Genomic DNA, 21,021 nt, shown 5'->3' on the forward strand with positions numbered 1-21,021 from the left:
ATAGGGTGTAAATGACTTTCAGACTCCACAGTGTCTCAGATATCACTGTTGCGGGCACCTTCAGCCCACAACAGTAATATGGTGGCCTGAATAACTCACATAAATGTTATCAGAAAATCTCATAGATTTATCCCACTCAAGTATATACACCAAATCAGTTGTGCTTTGTTGTGCTTTATTTCTCCTTTTCTCCTTCCTTTTTTTTTTTTTCCCCCCCTTGGGCTCTTCAAAAGTAAATTAGATTATCTCAGACTAATTGAATTAAATTCAGAAACATCCCATAAACCGCATACAGTAAGTTGGTACATCTAACTCAGGCCAAATTGAAAGAACATTTAGCATAGGCCACTTCTAAATTTTGTTCTAGAAATTCAACAGTGAGCTGAGCTGCACCAATAAATATGCCACATTCACCTATTTTCACTTAAACCTATGTAACTTTGATGGTAGAAGACACAAACCTTTATCTGCTGTAAAAGCAGACTTACTTTATAAGCTTTAATTGAAGCTTCAGCTAAACCTCCCCCAGGCCTTAAAATTAACTAGGATTTTCCTTATGCAGCTTTACTGAGGTTTTTGTTCGGTTGGAGGTTTTTTTCACTTTTCCTTCCACTTTTCAAGGAAGTTAGAGCTTGTATCTACAGTCACACATTCCATATTTATCTCCTTCATTTTCCCACTTCTCTTAGTCTTTTCCCTTTGTAACTTTTTTTACTTTGAGCTTCATTCTGCTGCTGTCACAAGAGTAACAATATGCTTCCCTGTACACAGGCAGCTAAAACATTCCCTCAGCATGACCACTGCTTAGGATTTCAGTCTGTAACTTCCCCCAAATTAACATCACACAGCATCCCCCTCAGGAGCACTGAGCAGAAATGCTATTTTCTCTTACTGCTTTACTCAAGGAGACATGAAAAATGTTAAAAAAATTTCTAACAGTAGTTTTAATTTACAACTAACTAGACTTCTGCCTGAATTTGCCTTGCATTAGTGGAAAATTAGAAAATAAGGAACAAGCCAAGCTGAAACTTGCCTGGTTTCTCCATTATGAAAGAGTTTGGAAAGAAATGCCCTCCAACAGACCTCTGGCTCATACCATCATATATGCATTTTTCCATTGGGGGAACACTATTCCTTAGATAACTGAAATTAGAAGTTGATCTCATCTTCACTGGTATTTGTCCATGTTCTAGTTGTCCAAGTCTAAATTATGGCACTGGAGCCCTTAGTTAGTCACCAAAGATCAAGAGAAAACTGCTTAACACAGTGTCCCATTCTTGCTGTTTTTCCATATAAAACTTATCAGATAATTTCAAGAGCTCATAGAAGCATTTCTTTTTTCCTTTTTTTTCTCCCCACCCGTGTAGCTGACAGCCGCCATGGATGCATTACAGAACTCAGCTTGTCCAAGATGGATGAGATGCTGCCAGAAGGAAATGAACAGCTTCCTGAGGTCCTGCTAGTGAAGCCCATGGCTGTAGTGGCCATGGTGTTACTGTCAAATACTACCGGCCTGGCACAACATCAGTGAGGCCAGCTTCTGAAAATTACATTTGTTATACAGCTTTCCTTACTTTCCTGGTCCTAATATTTGTTTCTGACAAAATCAAAACCAACAACAGAAAAGTCAAAGCCTAAATAAATATAGATAGATTTTTCCCCTCCCCATCTTACATATCAGGTATGTGTGACTTCACTATCAAGGAGACAAGACTTCCTTTACCAGAAAAATGCTTCATAAACAACCTATAACCCAGTGTGACCCCACCTAACCAAGAGTATACAGAAGTCAAGAAAAAACTTTTTTATTATCTGAATACTCTTTGGATTTAGTTTCATCTTAGATGAAGAAATTATAAAACTTTGTGTGTAAAAAATATAAAAATATAAATATTGTGTGCATAAAATATAAAAATTTAAATACTGTGTGCATAAAATACAAAAATTTGTGTGTACACATTATACAAAAATATAATGGGTGCACACAGTCCTATCATAATAATATAATATCATAATCATATCATAATCAGTGAGACACCATACAGTTAATTTGGTATTAATTATTAACTTCAAGAGCTTTCTTATAGAAGACCTTTATTCTACTATTAAAGCACCAGGGTTTTAACTCTTTTCAACCACAGTATTGTCATCACTGCTAAAAAGAAAACTTTCCAATGACAGTGTGAGAAGTATTTTCATGCTAGTGTGCCTTTATAATTTTTTTAATATATCAAGTGGGAAAAATCTCTGTTCTTGTTCCTAACAAATACTTTTGTATACTGAGCTCACACAACACACTATTTATGAAGAAAAAGGGATTATACTGCATTTGACAGTTATAGTGTTATAAACTTTCATCTAGACCAAGCTCACATTAAAAAACCTTTTAAGTGTCACTAAAAAGGCACAAGAAAGCCATATTTACTATTTTCTCATTAAGTCAGTACCATATCAACCACAAACCTGAAGAGCAATAAACATATTTGAAACACAGACTGTTATAACTTGAACTCAGCATTACAGATATTGAAAGCTGCTCCCATAACCCTCTGCACACCTCCTTATCACAGCACAGCTGCAGGGACAGACATCTCACACATAAAATAGATATTGTTATGAATAAATGTGTCAGATCATTCAATATTTTTTACTCAGATGATGCAGTAGAGAAGAACTGCGGAAATTCCTTCATAAATTGGCCACCCACGGTTTTCCCTCCTTTGTGGAAAAGCCACCTTTAAAATTCACAGTCTTGGGATGGAAATCCACAGTTGTTTAGTGACTCCTAACTTCAGGGTGTCAATCACATGAAACATGGGGGGTTTTTTTCCCCAGCCTACTCCAGAATGGGCTCATTGTACAGACAGACATACAGCAGACAGATGGCTGCAGCAGCAAGGCACAAGGCAGCTAAGGCTGCTCTGTCTGGGACTCCCATGATCACAAAGCCACACGTCTCACATGGAGGGCCAACTGTGGGCCCTATGAGGGCTGGTGTTCCAGTACCTCCCTGGCTCATCTCACCCTGGGAATTAGGCTGATAGTACAATTTTAAGAGGTTCCTCAAAGTCGTAGTTTCATCTCTTTAGTTCGTTATCAACTTTAGTTTAGTTTGTTACCAACTGAGTCTGAATCAGTGCCGTGATGCTAAATTGTTTATTATTTCTCTACCAAGGCTCATTTTTAGTACCTTATAAGAGAGAAGGACTACACAAAGAAGGCATATCCAGCAATTTCTGGGGAGGAGCTCGATACAGACAGACTCAGATAAAGCAGCCATCACTAGGGACCAGGAGAGACTGACAAGGAAGGATAAAGGAGTGGAGCAGAAAGCTTAACAGGCATCTCCAAGCACAACAGATAAGAATCATTCCCATGCCACACAACGTAGAGTCCATGGGGAAGGAAAAATAAGCACAAGCTAGTTGCAAACTACACACAGCTTCAAAAGTGCCTGCAGTTTTGCTCCATGATATTTTGATTGCCTTTATCAAGAAATGCTTGTCATTGCTTCATGCTGCGTATATATGAAAAATCACATCTACCTTCATCCTAGATGCTGCCTGCGGGCCAGAAGAGCATCTTACACAGCTCCCTCATCTTCCAGAGTGGCTTCTCACACCCACCTTAAACATGCTCGCCAGTACTGGTTTGTATAGTAAATCTAGCAGGAGCTAAGCGCAGGCGGAGCTGCATTCTTTAACAAGAACTCCCACATCAGAGGCTTTGTTTTTGAAGCACCAGAGTCTCTTCCCACTGAGAACGTAACCATGTAATTTGAATTCTCAAGCTATTCACTATAGCATGGCACAGAAATAAGAAGCACAATGCAATTACAAAAAAAACCCCACATATATAATCACTAAATGTGAGTGCATACCTTCCCTGATAGCGGTAAATGGGGTTCCTTCCTCTTCTTGTAATCTAATCACCTTCAATGCCACCAGCTTTCCATTTACCCTGAAAGGGAAAGAGGGGAGGAGAAGCAGAAATTTTGAAAAACCAAAACTATACCAGAAACAGTATTTCTTATAATAGAACTTATTTCCTATCATGTACTTATTCAATTTCTTCCTGTCAATGCCAGTGATTCATCTACAGCACTGTAAGAAGCACTTCATAGCTTCCATAATGTCAACTTTATTTTCACACTCAGATGCAATCCAAGAAATTATCTTAGTTTTCTGTGAGTCAGTCTGTTTCCTTTCTACCAGAGCTTTGTTGCTGAAGCTTTGTTAAGAAGTAACTCATTGTCAAATTTCTGTTATCAAATATCTGTTCATTATTTGATCAAAGTGCTCAAAGGAAAAGGCATATGATTTTCATCAATCACTTCACATGCAGTATATCCAGATTTACACTGCTTACCTCCTTCCCACTGCATGATACACATTAGTATAGCCTTCAAAAAGATACAAAGTTTGCGTAATGAAATAATTCTTAGGTCATTCTGGCCATTTCCCGCTAGGGCAGGATTGTTCCTGAGGCATATTCTTGACTACATGGCTCAGGCTACTTTTAGATTACAATAACTATCATTTATAAGTTTAGAAATATTTTGTGCTCCAAGAGACAAAAGTTCATTTTAGTGTAAACAAAATGACAAAAGGTCATTTTAGTGTAAAATCTATTTGTCTTGTTTCATTTTTAGCATTCAAAATTTTACCAGACATTAATTACATTCCAGGCCTTGCAAAAAATCCGGTTGGTTCAGTTTGTCCAAATAAACTCTCACAAAAATGGAACAAAGCTGATATCCATTACTGTCTTCAAGAACAAACTCATACCATGAAACTTTAACACACTCCCCATGTACAACAAGCAATGGTGATGATAAACTACCAAAAAGGCATAACACAGTTTTAAAAAATTATTGTTATTATAATCATTAAGATTTATTTCTGTAAAAGCAAAATTCTCCTTTACAGCCACAAAGCTCAAGGACACATAGGAGCATTTACACTCCTGTGGTCATGGAGGCAAATCTCTTCTACAAAAGGGATGGCCCTAGAACATGTATTAAATTTTCAAAGCAAGATATGGAAAACCACCAACTCTGAATTCATCTTCTCCCTCAGGCTTTTAATTTTTGCAGTTACATGAGTTCAGTGGCGGATGGCCACAGTCTTGTTTCTTCTGATTATTTCTCTTTCATAATTACCAAAAACTCATTAGCCCTATACAGAACATTACACAATGACTCTGAGCAAGTTAAGAAACCTTGGTTATCAAAAGATGGTTTACTCATCACCTTCCAATTAGTCATAATACTCAGGCTGGCACCAGTTCAAGTCTCAGGCCACTAGTCACTGTTGAAAGGAAATTATCAGCTTAACTCTCCTGTATTTCTCCTTATAATTACCTTACATATTTTTTTTTTAAATTTGGATTCAAAGAGGATTTATGGCATCAGAAAAAGATAAGCCTTGCCTCAAGTAACTTCATGTGTCATGCTCAGACAGGAGAATGAACCATGTTAAAAGCAGAAGGACTGATGATAGACATGCAGTTCAGAAACGTGTAGTTTTCAATCACTCTGTCAATCCACCACCCTACCTATCATATACTTATTACTTAGATATCTGAAAAAAATTGAATATTTTGCAACAGATTAAATAACTGCAGGAGGAATTTAAGTAAGAAAAGCAAGATCATTTTACAGATAAAGAACAGGACAGATGCTGTGTTCAGAGAAGGCAATGTAAAATACAATGAAAAAAGAGGTCAAAGAAGTATTAAGGAAACAGGGATATGAAGTCTCTTGATAGAGAAGGACTAAAAACATACAGCATTGTGTAGCTTATGTTCTTTTTAATCTGAAGTTCTATATTCCACTGTTTCATGAAGAGAAATATAGAACACAATAGCAATAGTATGGAACCAATTTCAAAGAATTCACAGTTAAACACAGTAGGTGAGCTGTGCTTTTTAGTTATCATTGCCCCTTTGTCATTGGTACCTCTCATCATCTTGATAGATATCATGACAACTCTTAGTACTATCAAAATAATCAAACTAATCTCAAGTAGTGTTCCTCTGGGGATGTCATTCTCCTCTTTAATACAATTTATCTCCAACATATCAATCTATAATTTCCATAACACAACAGCCTCCTTATTCTCAATTACTACCCAGTCATTAAATTTTTTTTTCCATGTAATTTTCTACAAACAGGAGCATATAAAACTGGAGATGTGAGAAATTATGAAGTATCAATTAAAGAGACAGGGTGCTTATTCACATCTTTAATTATCCTCCCACTGATGCAATCTCAGGGTGCAGTTAGATGATGTTGAAAAGATGAGTTAAGGGCTGCCTCATAGTATAGGTTTCTCCTGCTTAATCCTTGCCACACATCCCTGACACTGCCTTGTATTTGCTCTCATTTCTGCTGGACTTTACAATGAGATCACTTAGAAAGCTTAAATAGAAGACTGGCCCTTCCAAAAATAATTAAATAATATTTTTAAAAAAAAAATTATAAAGGCATGAAAAAAAAAGAAAAAACACCAGCAAATACATAAGAACTGGGTCCATCTTTTGAGAAGCAATGTGTCATGGGATCAAGCCAGCTATGTCATGAAATTGCACCCTGAAACTTGTGATGCCATGTCAAAATATTGATAATTTCCTTAGAAACAACACTGAAAAAAGTAAACCTGGGTAAAATTACCTCTGCAACCTATCAATACCTGTCTTTGCAGACTCCAGAAGTAATCAGATAAGGTTAGCAGAACTCCTTCCAGATATTGCTTCATATCTGTCTTCCACAACTTTCAAAGCATGCTCAGTATTTTCATTATTTTCAAATCCAAGAAAGAAACTGACAAGCAGACTGCCTTTGAGACAATGAAAAGGCAACACCGCTGACTCTTTTAACATCTAGGATTCATTAAACCACCTCTATTACTCACTGTCCAAAGCAAACAATTTCACACCTTCTCAAAACAATACACTTCACTGTGTCAAAGATTACACTCATCATCTTAGGCCCATCCTGTCAAATGCCTCATTAGCTTCTATTAAGGACAATATTGACTAAAGAATTCTTATTTTCTAAGCCATCCTCCCTCCTAAATTAACTTGCTTTCTCTTTCTCATTGAACCACCTTCAGAGAAAATACAGAACTCTAAAGCCTCTCTAATTATCACTTTAGTCTGGGCAAAACACCCACAGCTGATGGACAGCTTTCCAATTTATGGAAATTCCTCACTTTAACATTATATAATTTTTATAATACATTCTGATTATATATGCAATGTAGGCAAAAGAAAAATTAGTTCAAATTGCTTTATGCAGCATAAAGTAAAAGTCTGCATATTATAAAAAATACAAATGAGCCAGATATTACAAAAAATGCTAATATAATGTGTCATTCTGCATTTTCTAAACCAGCATATATCAGCACTACCAAAATAAATACATTTATTAAAAGTGACCATTTATGAGAAAGTAGAGAAAATTGGAAATTATTTAATGCTTTAATGCATCATTAAGGACATATAATACTGATGAATATAAAGTAACATGATTTAATTGGCTTCACTGGGGATAATGCTGATGATGCCACATAGAGAACAAAAGAGTACAATAACACTATTTTCTCAAGTTCTTCAGATATATTTAGATGACATAAATGTTCTAAATATACACATTTAAAAGAGTCAATTAACATAAAATCTGCCAATTCTGATTTCAATCTGTTTATTTAATACTGAGTTTTACCACTGGCTGGAGTTGAGGTTGAACTCATAATTTGTGCAAGCTGGGGAACATTTCTCTAAAGAAAAATCAGTAGATGGTATTGGTATGATGCTCTAATTTGTGATACAAACTTCAAGAAGCAATTCTTATGAAGAAAAATAACTTTCAATTGTTAAATATTCATTTACAGGAAAATCTCAAAGTTTCCTTATCAAACCTTGAGAATATCTAATTAGATCTAGTCTGTAGTGATATTAATGTCATAAACAGACTCCTAAAACTCCACACAGACCAAGGGAGCCTAATGAAATCAGGCTCTGCCAGAAATTTCCTTTGAAGAAACTTGACAGAGGTGCATTCACTGTAGGTTTAGTCACCTCTGATATTCTACCAATGAATAACTAACTCCACATTGAGGGAAACACTTCTTTTAGTCATTAACATAAAAGACAGTTCAGTGTAAACATGGCTTATATTTTTCTTACTAAAAAGTACTTATATTTATAGTTTACAAAAGCCACTCCCTGTCCTGCTAAAGCCCTATCACATAAATTCTCAAGGGACTAACACAGGCCCTGCATGTCTCTTTTTGAATCCCACCATCTTTTAACCTCATCCTAGACAAAAGTCACCTTGTCTTATTAGAAACCAGTGGATTAAAGATACTTCATAATGCTGACATTTATTAGGGCTGAAAAAACAGAAGATCAAAGGGTTTCATGAGAGATGAAGGATTTAAATTATTAATTAGTGCTGTCACTGGAACTTAGGAGCCAAGGCAGTCTCGTACAAAGAGTGTGGCAGCCCCCACTTGAGCAGGAGCAGGTAAGATAAGAGTTTACCCCCAGCTCACATCAGTTCAAACTACCCAGCAGCTCATCCAAGCACAGGGGCTGTACTTGGCCTGTGCCTCCTGGAAGGAGTCTCCTGGGAAGGGCAGCAGGCACAGCAGGGCTGAGCACCATCCTCCTGCACACACCTCACATCCCTCACACCCCACTGGAGCGCACAGAAAGAGAAACTAAACACAGAGATATCCCTTATAAATAAGGTGGCCTTTTACAGCTGTGCACACTGACAGTAACAGGGGATCTGCTGAGAGACGCCACTGATCAGCAAACTGGAAAATGCAATGGTGCACAATGGCAGCTGGCAAATTAATTCAGTATTCTCCCTACCATTCCAGTCATGCATATATGGCCAATAAGGTGCTACCCAGTAACTCTACACATATATGTAATTTAACTATATTCTATCCTAGTTTTTCTACCGAGCTTTCCAGGGCAGTCCTGGGTAAGTAATAAAATAGACTTACTTTCTTCAGTTTTTGAGATAATTATACTAAGTCACTTCCTTAAACTGCTTTGGAGGTTGAAGCACAGCACATATAGTGTGATGTTCTTTTCATATATTCAACTATGGAGAAAAAATTTCCCAATATTTATTTAAAATGTTGAAAAATTCACTCAGTAAGTTATCAATATAGTCAATGATTCATCTTCTAGTTAGAATCCTAGTAATTTATTTTAGTACTTACTCTAATAATTTTTCCACCATTTGGCATTTTAGTTGAACATCTAGTTGTCATTAGTTTTCTATCTAATTCAACTTTAAGTTACTATTTTTGTTAAAGATTTACAGTGTTAAAGATTTTTTAAAAACATTTTATAATCCCATATCATAACTTGCCCAGAAAAATCAGTTAAGGAAATAAGTTAAAAAATGAGGGGAGGAAAAAAAGAAAGCCTAGTTGGTAACCATAAAGTGTCTTTTTGCAACCCATGAATATGTATTCCTTTTCCAGCCATCTGTTATCCTCAGATGAAAAGAGGATTTCATTTGTAGGACATTAATTACACACAATTTTCAAGAAATAAAGAAAAAGTTAGGAAAGTTTAGGTCATTAAGGCAATATGAATCAGAGTAGTTTTGAAATATCAGTCTAAATAAATTGGCCATAACATGAAGAAAAACTTTCTTGTGAACTGGACTGTTGTACATGAAACTTACGAGGGAGCTTGTGAACACAATGCCTCACATGGGCATAGAGTAAAGTGTGAGGAATGAGTAAAAAATGGCAGCTTGACCATGGCAAGCTTATGGCACTTGCAACAGATTGAGCATAAAAGACAGTAAGAGTCAAAGAGACTTTATGACAGTAAAAGAATTTCTGCAACTTCAGAAGCAAAAGTCAAAACAGCAATTAGTCCTGTCAGCCATCTTCAGTGAAGGTTTCAGCATCATAAATATAAAAATCAAAATACACATGCCATCCCTTTTCTTGTGAGCAGCCATCCACAGCCATATCTATGAAATATTATGGTCAGCTATATTCATAGCACACACTGCAATACATCATGCCAATAGCAAACAGTGGTAGTTCCCCCTGATTATTCAAAGATTCCCTGCTGCCTCCAGAATAACACAGCATGGAAACAACTCCAGTATGGAGCATGATGCCTGCCTGAGCATGATTACTCTCCACTTTGCACCATGAACTCCCTACTGACTTTTAAGGTGAATAGTAAAAGCTATTGCCTTTGATGGAGATAAACATCAAATTCCTGGACTCCCTGAAAAAATACATTTCATCTTTGGATACAAGTTGGAGTCACCTTGAAAACAAAGATTCAGATTTTGAACTGAAATGGGAGAGGTGCCTGGATGGAAGGGCTGACCTATATCAGCAGCCTTTGAGCTCTTGTTGACAGCAGCAGCTTCTACTGTGCTCTACTCTGTGCTCAACTGATCTCTCATATTAATAGTTAAAAAGGATAGGGATCAGAATTCATTAAAACAAGGGTTTTATTAAGGGTAAGTTGAAATTATGTAATTTTGTGATAGGGAAAATAGGGAAAAATATCTTGATGGAGCTGTTACAAATTCTACACATTTTTGCAATACTGTGAGCATATGCAATTCAGGAAAGATGCCCAAAAAGGTAAAGGTACAGTGAAAAATTACATGGACAGTCAAGAGGTAGATCAAGATCACGGCTGAGATACCACTGGCACGCCTCTCAAAACACAGACACGTGCTGTGCTAGCAGCAGTCACAGATCACATCTCTTTAACTGAGGGAATCTTTTTTAATTCTTTGCCTTGAAGGGCAACTGAACACAGTGGGAGAGGATGGAAAGCACGCCAACACAGAAAATTGCCAAAAGCACAGGTTTTTCCCTTAAGTGCAATATGCAGAGTTCCCAGTGGGGGAATGCAAGGCCTCCACACTGCTTTGCAAGGGGCTCTGGTTGGCAGCAGCTCCCTTGTGCCGTCACCAGCTTCATCTCCAGACTCATAACTCACATCAACACTTATGTGCCACAGATCAAGCCAGATCCCACTGCTGTATGTTCAGGTAAATTTATAAACAAGTTCAAGAGGAAGCAGGAAGACACACATGTCAATACGCAGACAGGCAGCACTTCCTCAGCTCAACCACACAGTGAAATGATACAGGAATTCAAAGGCCACCCATTGCTTTGCACCTACAATATGGCAAACATCCAAGGTGTTAATCAAATACAGAGTCAGTGGAACCTGCATCATTTTTTACAGTGTTACCAGTAAATTACTCGGCCCACTTCTCCAAAATTTGACATTAAAATAAATCCCTTCAAAGTCATCTGAATTTCATGCAGTAAGCAGCCTCTTGTGGTTTTATACAACTCAGTAAAATATGAGAATCTAGCCTGAATGAAAGTAGAAAATGAACATGCCAAGATGAGTTTCATTACACACGTCTGATGTGCAACACTTGAAATCAAATAGATTTACCTATTGATGCTACTGTCAGAAAAAAATTACTGCTTGGCTGTTTCCCTATAAACAAAAAAGCCCAGCCTAAGAGACTACTGCTTCACTTCCCTCAATAACACAGTCCTCTCCACTCTGCTGCTTCTTCACCCCAGGGATTCATTTTTATCTGACTACAGAAAGAGAAATCCATCATCTAGTAAAAGGAATTAGCCCATTTCATTTCACTTTCCTGGAATACAACCACAGATTCTCAAAAAAGATAGAAAAGCAATGGGTTTTATAGGAAGACAAGAGCTTGGTACCATTTATCCTGCTCCAAGGTGCAAAAAGCCACGATTGTTCTGAAAGTAACTTACTGCACATATTACTTTAAATTTTAGAAAGGGAATGGCTGATTTTGTCTCTTTTCAGGCAGGTATGCATCTTTTAGACTCCCCAGATAGTATGCTAAGATTAAGAATGTGTTATTCCATCATTATGATCAGCAGGGGAAATAATTTTAAAAGATGAAATGTATCTCAGGAAATGCATAAAAAATGCCAAACTCTACTAGTTGCCACATGCAGCTGGTGACAAAAACCGAGAAAAATAATTTTGAGATAAAGCAGTATTTAAAATAGCTCAATGCAATCTTAAATGTTCCATCTGTAACTACAATTAGGGAAACATCTCAGAAACATTTTGGCAAAACAAAGAAACCAAGCATTAAAGTTGGTTATTAGGGATTCTCAAACATTTAGAGCAAAATCCACTTGTTGTGTGTTACCAGCTCCAGCTTCTCCATCATGTGTCTGCATTCTGCATTGTGTCATGAGAACTTAATCCTTCAACAGTCAAACTGGGCACATACCAAAATAAGCAGACCTCTTTTGCTCATGTGTATTCCCACTGAGTCTGTAGGCAGGGGAACACAGTGATGCATATCACAGTCTCACCCTACATACCTATATCAGAGTCTAGAAAAAAAAAATCTCTATCTATTCCTGTATAATTTTAAGATAAAGCTATAAACAATCAGAGCTAAGCTGCCTGAAAAGCAGCAGCCAGGTCCTGGTCTCAGCCACAGAACCATGGAATTGTTTAGGCTGGAAAAGACCTCTTATTACTGAGTCCAACAATTAACCCAGCACTGCCAAGCCCACCACTAAAACATGTCCTTAAGTGCCACACTTGCACATCTTTTAAATACTGCAGGGATGGCCAGAGCCAATGCATTCATGCATTCACCCCAGACCTGTTCTCCTGCATTCCCCAAGAGTCCATCACAGCAGTGATGCTCTTCCTTCTTCGGGGATCCCACATAGGTCAGAGATTCCTCACCTTCTCACGGGCACAGAAGAGGTAACAGGGCTACATCACCTCCACAGACAAGACCTTTTGAAATAGCAGATAACACCTGCAGTGTTTTCCAAGTTCTTAAAGTACAACCTCTTCCTGCCATGAAGTAATTGAACTGCCTCTCTAGTTCAAGAAACAGAAGCCTGGACTGGAGGTGCTGAATCTCAGTAGTGCTGGATAATATGGAAATTATGCAATTGTCAGCGGGAAAAAAAAAAAAGTCAAATTCAAACAGGTGAAAGAATACTACTATAACAGTAGAAATACTCTCTGCATATGAATTCTTATCCACACTCTACTTACAAATACTTTTTTTCATAACACATTTTAAAGACCTTGGAGAGGATGTTAGAAGGCAACAGGACAAAGTCATACATAATTGTTATAACTCTCACTACTTATTCAGGGCAAGTGTTTATAACAGAGAATGCAGTGTGCCCAGTAATTCCAATTTATTATTCAAGTACCATTAAAATCATTGAAGTATATCTTTCAGATTTGCAGCTAATTCTACTAAAATGAGTATTTCTAACCAATCTACATTTCATAACATGTTCACTAGTAATACAATAGCTTCAGGGAAGGGTTTTGCTTTGTTTTTGAATTTCAGTCTGTTCCACTGACTTATGGGACAGCCAGTGACTCTGCTGCCTTAGTTCAGTCTTACTGAAAGCTGAGACACATGGACTGACTGACATCAGATACTCACTGTGATTTTACTAAAGGATTATAGTAATTAGGCACAAGCTGAAATCTATACTGTTTTCTCATATTACATAGACCCCAATAAAAAGCTTACACATGTATAATGTCTGGAACTTATGGTAATGCATAACTGAGCCATTAGCAACACAAAGTAATAGCATTCCTTGAAGAAAGCTGCCAGTGAAAGACGATACCTGCAGTGGCATGGCAGAAATGTGAATATTTCTTCTACATTTAAAACATGTTTTTATTCCTATCAGCTGTCATGATGTTTGTCAATATCTAAGCAAGCTATTGAGAGATGAGGATACCCTCATTCTGATGTATTGCAAATATTCAGTGAAAAAAGGTAATTTTCAATACCTAACCAAGTTAATGACCCTGGAAAATGTTAGTACATATTTTCTTTTTATCAGTAGTTATTCTGTGCCATGCCCATCATGGTACTCTCTGCTGGAATGGCAGTGTTGTCTCATGTAACACTGACTAAACAAAGTTTTTAAATAAAGGTATCACAAGTACCAAATCCCTCTTGCACAACTGCTTTGTTATTATTGGAAATTTGATTATGAAAACTTCATTAAATATGTCAAATGGCACAAGACACTCTGCTTCACAATGGATAACTCTGAATGGAAGATCTGGCTGAAGAAGTATATTTTAAGTGTGTTTACTAAGTTATTTTATGCAATATAAAAGCACTTAGGGTATTTGGGGATAAAAAATGCAACAAATAACACTGAAGTGGCTGAAAATATATGTGACATGTATAAAGTAGATTATTTTGAAGTACAGTAGTTGCAACAATTGTATATAAACTATTGTAAACAAACGAAACCTAGAGTAGTCCAAAATTCCATTCATTCCCTTCATGCTATTTTATTGAACTTTTTTAATAATGATAAACAAAAATGAACAACTTATCACATATATTCAGCATTGCTCTCAGACCATCATAAAACTCTACCTGACAGTGTATTTTGCTCTTCCACCTAGAAATTAATTTGGTACAGATACCAAAGAAGTAGTATGACACTGAAGTGCAAACAAAACATCAGATTAACAAGAATCTCATCTTCTTCTGGTGTATGCAATATGCTACCTGTGCAATATGGTCTCAGACACTTTCACTAGAGCACATGGCAGTCAGTAGCACTTTGATTCACAGGGATCTATGTACATATTCAGTAACATCAGTTGATACTTTCTGCTTATCTTTATTTACCCACAAAATTAAATGAAAAGAAAACACCACTTACTTGCTTTTTCCTTTGTATACTGTAGCGTAGGACCCTTCCCCTAGTTTTTCCAGTTTTTCATACGAGTCTGCTTTTCCAAACTTAGGGCTTGTAGGCTAAACAAAACAAAAAAGAAGACTTTTCAGCATTGCACCCATAACATTAACTGCTTTGACTCAGCCTTTAGAGACCAAATATCATTATCAAGGCTCATAGGTGTGCTTGTTTCCAGTAACCAGCAACAAAAAAGTAATTAATAGGGAAAAACCATTAATATTTATTTAACAACCCGGATGGTAGTTGCTAATATCAACCATACAGTTTCATCACTGGATATACCAAAGAGATTTTGTTCTTAACCAAAGAGATGGTCCGGTTTTATTTTTCATATATATCACTTCATAGAGGAAAACGGACCATTAACAACTAAAGCATCTTGTCTATATTTAGAGATCTAAACAACATCCTTAATCTGCCCTACAAAATCAGACTACTAAGGCTGTTTAATAATTCTCTTCTTTCTTATCTTTTTAGACTAAAGTCCATCCAAAAACAGTGCTCCAAATATTCAATGTCCCATTAAATCACTCATTATTCAGAGAGTGGTCAAAATGCTACAGGAAGGCATCTTCAGTGATGTCATCTTCTGAATTATGGTTAGAATCTTCAGATGTGGATATAATCATACCATACTTTAATGTGCATTTTACATAGTTGATAAAACTCCTGCATCCTTAATATGTTCAGCCTAAGTGAGGAGTCTAAAACTGAACCAAGCTAAGGAATGATTCTTGCTCAAAGGGCCAGATATCTCAGCTGGCCTTTTTGACAGACTGATACTTCTCCCCTTTTACACAGTTCTAACAGAGAATAAATCAACACTACAAAAACAGAAATTCACCTGACATTAAACCTTTCCATTCTGAAATTCTGAGAAAATGTTTGACTTCTTTGAAGTGCATCCTGTTTTCCCACATTTCCCCATTTTTCCAATTGTCTGGAAGGAAACAGAATTTTTTTTTTCTCCAAGAGCAGATGGACACTGCAAAAAACTGACCTGCAGCTGCCCTTAGCAACACCTACATATCTTTTAGACTGCAGTGCTCAGATATCCTTCCTGTCCTCAACCAACCAAAAGATCATAGAGAAAGTTGGAAGAGTCAGCACTAGTACTCAAATCACACACAGTGACTGGATAATACTCTTGTTAAATTCTTCAAAGAAAAGCAGACAAGAAAACCCAGCATGGTTAAGGTTGAATTCAGCTGGGATGAGCCATGTGCAGCTGCACACACGGTATCCTCACATTTGGGATCCTATGTCTGATTTATCATGTATCAGTTTTTTGAGAGGAAACAAACATTACAGTACAGGGCACATCTGTGTGTAAATTTTTGCTAAGCCATGGTTGAAAGTTTTAAATCAACTGACCTTAAAAATTACTTTTCTTTAAATAGGCAGAGGCATCCTAGGTGAGCTGGGTGGTACCTCATACTTTTTCACCACACCTATTAACCATTAGCCAGAAAATGCAAACGTTCTCTTTATTCAACTATTCTTCGTTTGTCCTATGCAAAAATTCTGGCATTTTGGCAACTATACACCTTTTTTTTGATATCAACATTTTAGCTTTCTATTCAATGGTATAAAGACATACATATGTATGCTCGGAAAATTGAGTGCTTTCACCACTCTCCAATACAAAGAACAACCTAATATTATTTTGCTATCCAATTCCTAAGTATTAGTAGATTTTCACAAATTTGTCATAAGGAAACTCTCAGATCTTTTTCTTGCTACATTATTTGGAACACTTCATTATAGATAAGGCAGTAATATTCTTGGTTTCCAATCTGTACTTAAAAAAGCATTCTGCCTGGTTAAAATAAAAATTTAGGATTTTTTAAATCATAGTTTTATTACAGATGTCACTAATAGAGGTGAGTAAAATATTTATTCAAGTAGACTTCTCATTTAGCTATCCAATTATGGACTAATGTAACATAAAATAAACTTCAGAAAATAAGTGGTTAGATGTTTAAATGTCTTGCATATAATGAAGAGGGAGCAAAAAGTATTTCCCAGATTGCAGGCTGCAATGAACACACAGTGAGTAGCTTTGTTTGGAGTGGAAATGCTGCCCTAGTTAACAGTGAATAGTTCACTGTTGGCTTCCTCATAACGAGACAGAGAAAGGATGGAGTGCGTACACATGTTTCACATCCATTCTTGTTTTCACACTAAGATTTACTTTTATTCTCTACCTCTGGAAACCATAATCTAAAGGTCACAACAACTTGTAAAGCCCTAACAACTTGATAGGAAACAGGATGTCTTTAATCCATCACCACACAGTAAATCATCAGCAATAATTATTCCTACAACCTCAAGCTCATTTCTGTGTAGTCCAGCTGCCAGAAGCACAGACTGAAAGTCATGACTTTTGACTCATTCTCCTCCTGGAAGTGCTGTGTCCTCACCGAGAACAGGCAAAACTAAAATCTGGCATTGGCTGGATTGGGAGGACAGCTCACTCCTGAGGGGGCAAGGAGAGCCCTGAGCCCTGGGCTCACCCTCCCCACCCAGCCCCACGCCTTGCCCAGAGCCTGCTGGCGCTGGAGGAGCCCAGAACCAGCCCAGACCCCCGGCTGACACCTTCCCCTGCCCAGCCTACAGCCGCTCTGCAGCGCAGCTCCGCTCTGCTCCCACGGACTGCATCGCCCAGCCTCTCCACCGTGAGATCTCCCTTTGTGAAAATGGACCTTATTTTTGCTTGCATTTGTAATCTTTCAGGGCTTATCATTTTTGAAGGCGTGTGGAGGAGAAAAGCATTTCGTGGGATTTTATTAAAAAAAAAATAAATTCTGAGGCAAAAGAATATATATAATAGTATAAATAATTTGTGTGATACTTCTTAATGAAATGCCAAAATACTAATCATATTGCAACCATTTTAGACAATGAAGGGATAGCTTTACCATTTCCCAAAAACTTCCTCCATTTTTTAAAAATGAAATCTCATACACTAATTCAAACTTTTAATTACAAATTGCCTATGAAATTAAGAAGTTCAGACACTTCTTATATTTCCTTTTATTTCTAGATTATAAAGGAGGTGAAGACAGACAGAAATAATGCAAAAATGTATAACTTTTCAAAACTTAAGTTTTAAGCTTAAAGGAATCTAAATAAAGGAATATAAATAATTTGAATTTCCACATGACTGCTGAAAACTATAACCATTTCAGTCTACTTTCTTTTAGTATTACAGTCCCTCGTTCATATAGGTATTTTTTCAGCTTCATAGATATGAATTTTATTACCCATATTTCTCCATATTAGCTTATCCTTTTCAAAAACTTCTGCTTAAAAAATATTATTTGTTACAGCAAGGTTGGTGGCTTTTTTATTAAATGTTAATATTAAAATCAAATCTAGAAAAATCCACTTTTAATTTCTTCTTCCAAAGCATTTTATTCCTTCTGGTAAAATACATGGGAATATATATACATAGAGATTTGTGTTTGTTAAATCACAGGAGTCCCTTACTCTGCCTGGGATGTGGTTGACTGAAATACACATAGTGAGTGAGACATATCCAGAGCACATCAGATGTGCTTGCATCAGCCACTGACAGACATCACAAGCAGCAGACTCACAAGAAATCCCCTGTATTTTACATAACTGATGCAATCCCCCATCTTGACCCAGACAATATTTCTCAATGGAAAAGAGTACTGGTTTTAACCGCACACATGTATTTTGTTTTTTCAAAGCTTCTCTGAAGATCTAACCTTACAATACTTCTATAGCTATTATTTTTCCATTTCTCTTGCTCCTTCTTCCTGCTTTTTAACCCTCTAAAACACCAACAGAGAATCACAGAATTATATGGGTTTGAAAATATTTTAAAGATCACCAAGTCCAACTCTAATCCTGACACTGCCAAGCCCACCACACATGTCCCCAAGCACCATGTCTATACATATCTTTTAATTATCTCCAGGGATTGTGACTCAGCCACTTCCCTGAGCAGCCTCTTCCAGAGCTTGGCAACCCTTCTATGTACTAAGCATCACTGGGACTACTTAGGCTTAAAGAAGCCTGTTGCTCCATGTTAGAGCTCCTCATTTGCTAAAGAAAAAAAAAAAAAAAAAAAAAAAAAAACAAAAAAAAACCTTACAAATCTGAGAAAAAAACCCCAACACCTAGGCGCATATGTGACCAAGACTGAACTATCTAAAAGCAAAAAAAGTTAAATAGGCAGTAAATAACCAGGCAGCAAGAAATTGATACAACTGGAAAACTCACTGCAAAGTGAACTTTCATGCTCTGGAGAAATCTTTCAAAGAACTCAAATGGGAAAGCTAAATGAATTACTGAGAAAAAAGGGATTAAAGGTCCTCATGCCTCTGAAGAACACAGTCCCAAGTCACTGTGAAAGTCAGCACAGGACAGGGTGTGGTAGATCATGTTATCCCCAAGAGGACATGGACAACTGAAGCACAGAACAATACAGATCTTTCCCTTCAGGAAACTCACTGGGAATTTTACTTGTTTGCCTTCACGTTTTGCTTTCCTTGAAAATAGTTTTCATTAGGTATCTTATCATAAGGCTACATTTTTCCCAGTGCTAGATTAGTCTAAGAGCACCACTGAGCACAGAAGTGAACATTTTTAGCAGCATGGCTTGCAGAAACCAAGATTAGATATTTTTTCCCCTCTGGTTAAGGAAATACAGATCATAGTAACAAGGATAGAAAGAGTATGCCAAAATGTTGAGTACAGAAATAGAAGAAGCTAGTATTTCAAACTGATGGGAGAGTATTAAAAATAACAAAGAAAAAAGAAATGAGAAGAAACTGTCTTTTCCGACCACGTTGTTTCAAATAGCCATTTAATTGATACAGCCTGTAGGAGAGATAATGGGCTTAAAACAAGGTCTTGCAGTATGAATCCTTGCACCACACTGACACGTGAATACTTCTCTTTCTCAGATTTTTCAAAATCTATGTAATAAAGAAGGCTTTAATGGAAAATTACACTGAAAATCACCTGACTATTCCTATAGAAGCTGTGTGGGTTATGTTCTCATGCATTTTTCATAACTGCAGAACAGCTTGTGAATGTCACACTTAACTGTCACACTCCTGAGTCTAAGTTTTAAATAGATCCTTTTCTTATTTTTTTTTTTAATTGGGAGATATCAAACGTCAATATAAAACTACCATCAAGAGAAAAATATTATTTTCACAGTACTTCTGTAAATTAAAGAAAATCAAAAGTGAATATCTGCTTTGTTATACACCTCAAAAGAAATAAACTGATTGTTAGAAAAACCTGAAACAAAAACTCAGGCCAAAAAGCTCAACTGAGATTAAATCACAAGAATGACAGATAATAATTATTTTTTTAACCATTTTGTCTTCTTTGTCACAAGAGTAAACCTTGTTTCACAAAACCATATGCCGTTTTCACACTAATTGCACATTGTATAATAATAGGCCAATTTGAGCATATCTTGAAAGTGGGACTGTTTTCTAGGGCAATGTTCAAGGGATACAAAGATGTTCAAGCATTCAAACCAAGCCTCAGTCTCAGTTCTCCCACTCTCTGATCCCATTCTGCTGCTTGCATCTTCCTAACCCTTTAACACACAGCCGTAAATTAAGAGCAACCTGGGCTGAAGCAACCATAGAGCTCTCTGTGAAGGGTGCAGTTTTTAAAGCTCTTCACTTGTTCTCCAGGCTATTAGAGCACAGGAGCTGGCTCAACTGCCACATTTTATCTGCCTTTTCATCTAGAGAGTATCCTTTAGGTTAACGATTATTAACGCTTCCTTTGGGCCAGAACACTCCACTCTCTACCCCGAGCTCTGAAATTATCCTACCTCCATAAAACATATCAGCCAGGGAGGATGCAGTTCCCCTAGTAATTAACAAGTTCCTAACTGGAGAAGCTTGCCTACATCTGAAGAGGAAGAGAGGCAAGATTGGCGCAGTAAGTGTTTATTTGGACAGACAGAAATGATGCCAAACTTTCGGGAAAAATCCTGACATTAGTGTCCATTTTAAAACTAGATTTCTTACACAACTTTTTTTCAATGTGCTAACAGGATCAGTAGAATCATTATAGGATTCATGCTTTTTCGCTTGTACTTTTTGGAGGAAAGCTGCATGTATCAGGACTGAAAATTAATAAAAGTTACAGAAACAGAAAGGTTGCTGTCCCAAAGAGAGTACAGAGTCAGTGTAGTAAAGCATTGCTTATTGCAATT

At 36.9% G+C, this 21,021-nt stretch overlaps 1 protein-coding gene across 4 annotated transcripts in view; it reads right to left on the reverse strand.

Annotated features, from left to right (window-relative positions):
• CDK14 (cyclin dependent kinase 14) overlaps positions 1–21,021 on the reverse strand; it is a 315,608-nt gene that overhangs the window by 206,060 nt on the left and 88,527 nt on the right. For all 4 annotated transcript variants that reach the window (XM_041408676.1, XM_041408674.1, XM_041408677.1 and 1 more), the window contains 2 exons: positions 14,766–14,860; positions 3,881–3,960 (listed from right to left, as the gene is read on the reverse strand). In XM_041408676.1, coding sequence (XP_041264610.1) covers positions 3,881–3,960; positions 14,766–14,860 — 175 coding nt within the window. The remainder of the gene's footprint in view (positions 1–3,880; positions 3,961–14,765; positions 14,861–21,021) is intronic.

Source organism: Onychostruthus taczanowskii, unplaced genomic scaffold (genome assembly GCF_017590055.1).
Source record: "Onychostruthus taczanowskii isolate IOZ18803 unplaced genomic scaffold, ASM1759005v1 scaffold3, whole genome shotgun sequence".
NCBI classification, from domain to species: domain Eukaryota; kingdom Metazoa; phylum Chordata; class Aves; order Passeriformes; family Passeridae; genus Onychostruthus; species Onychostruthus taczanowskii.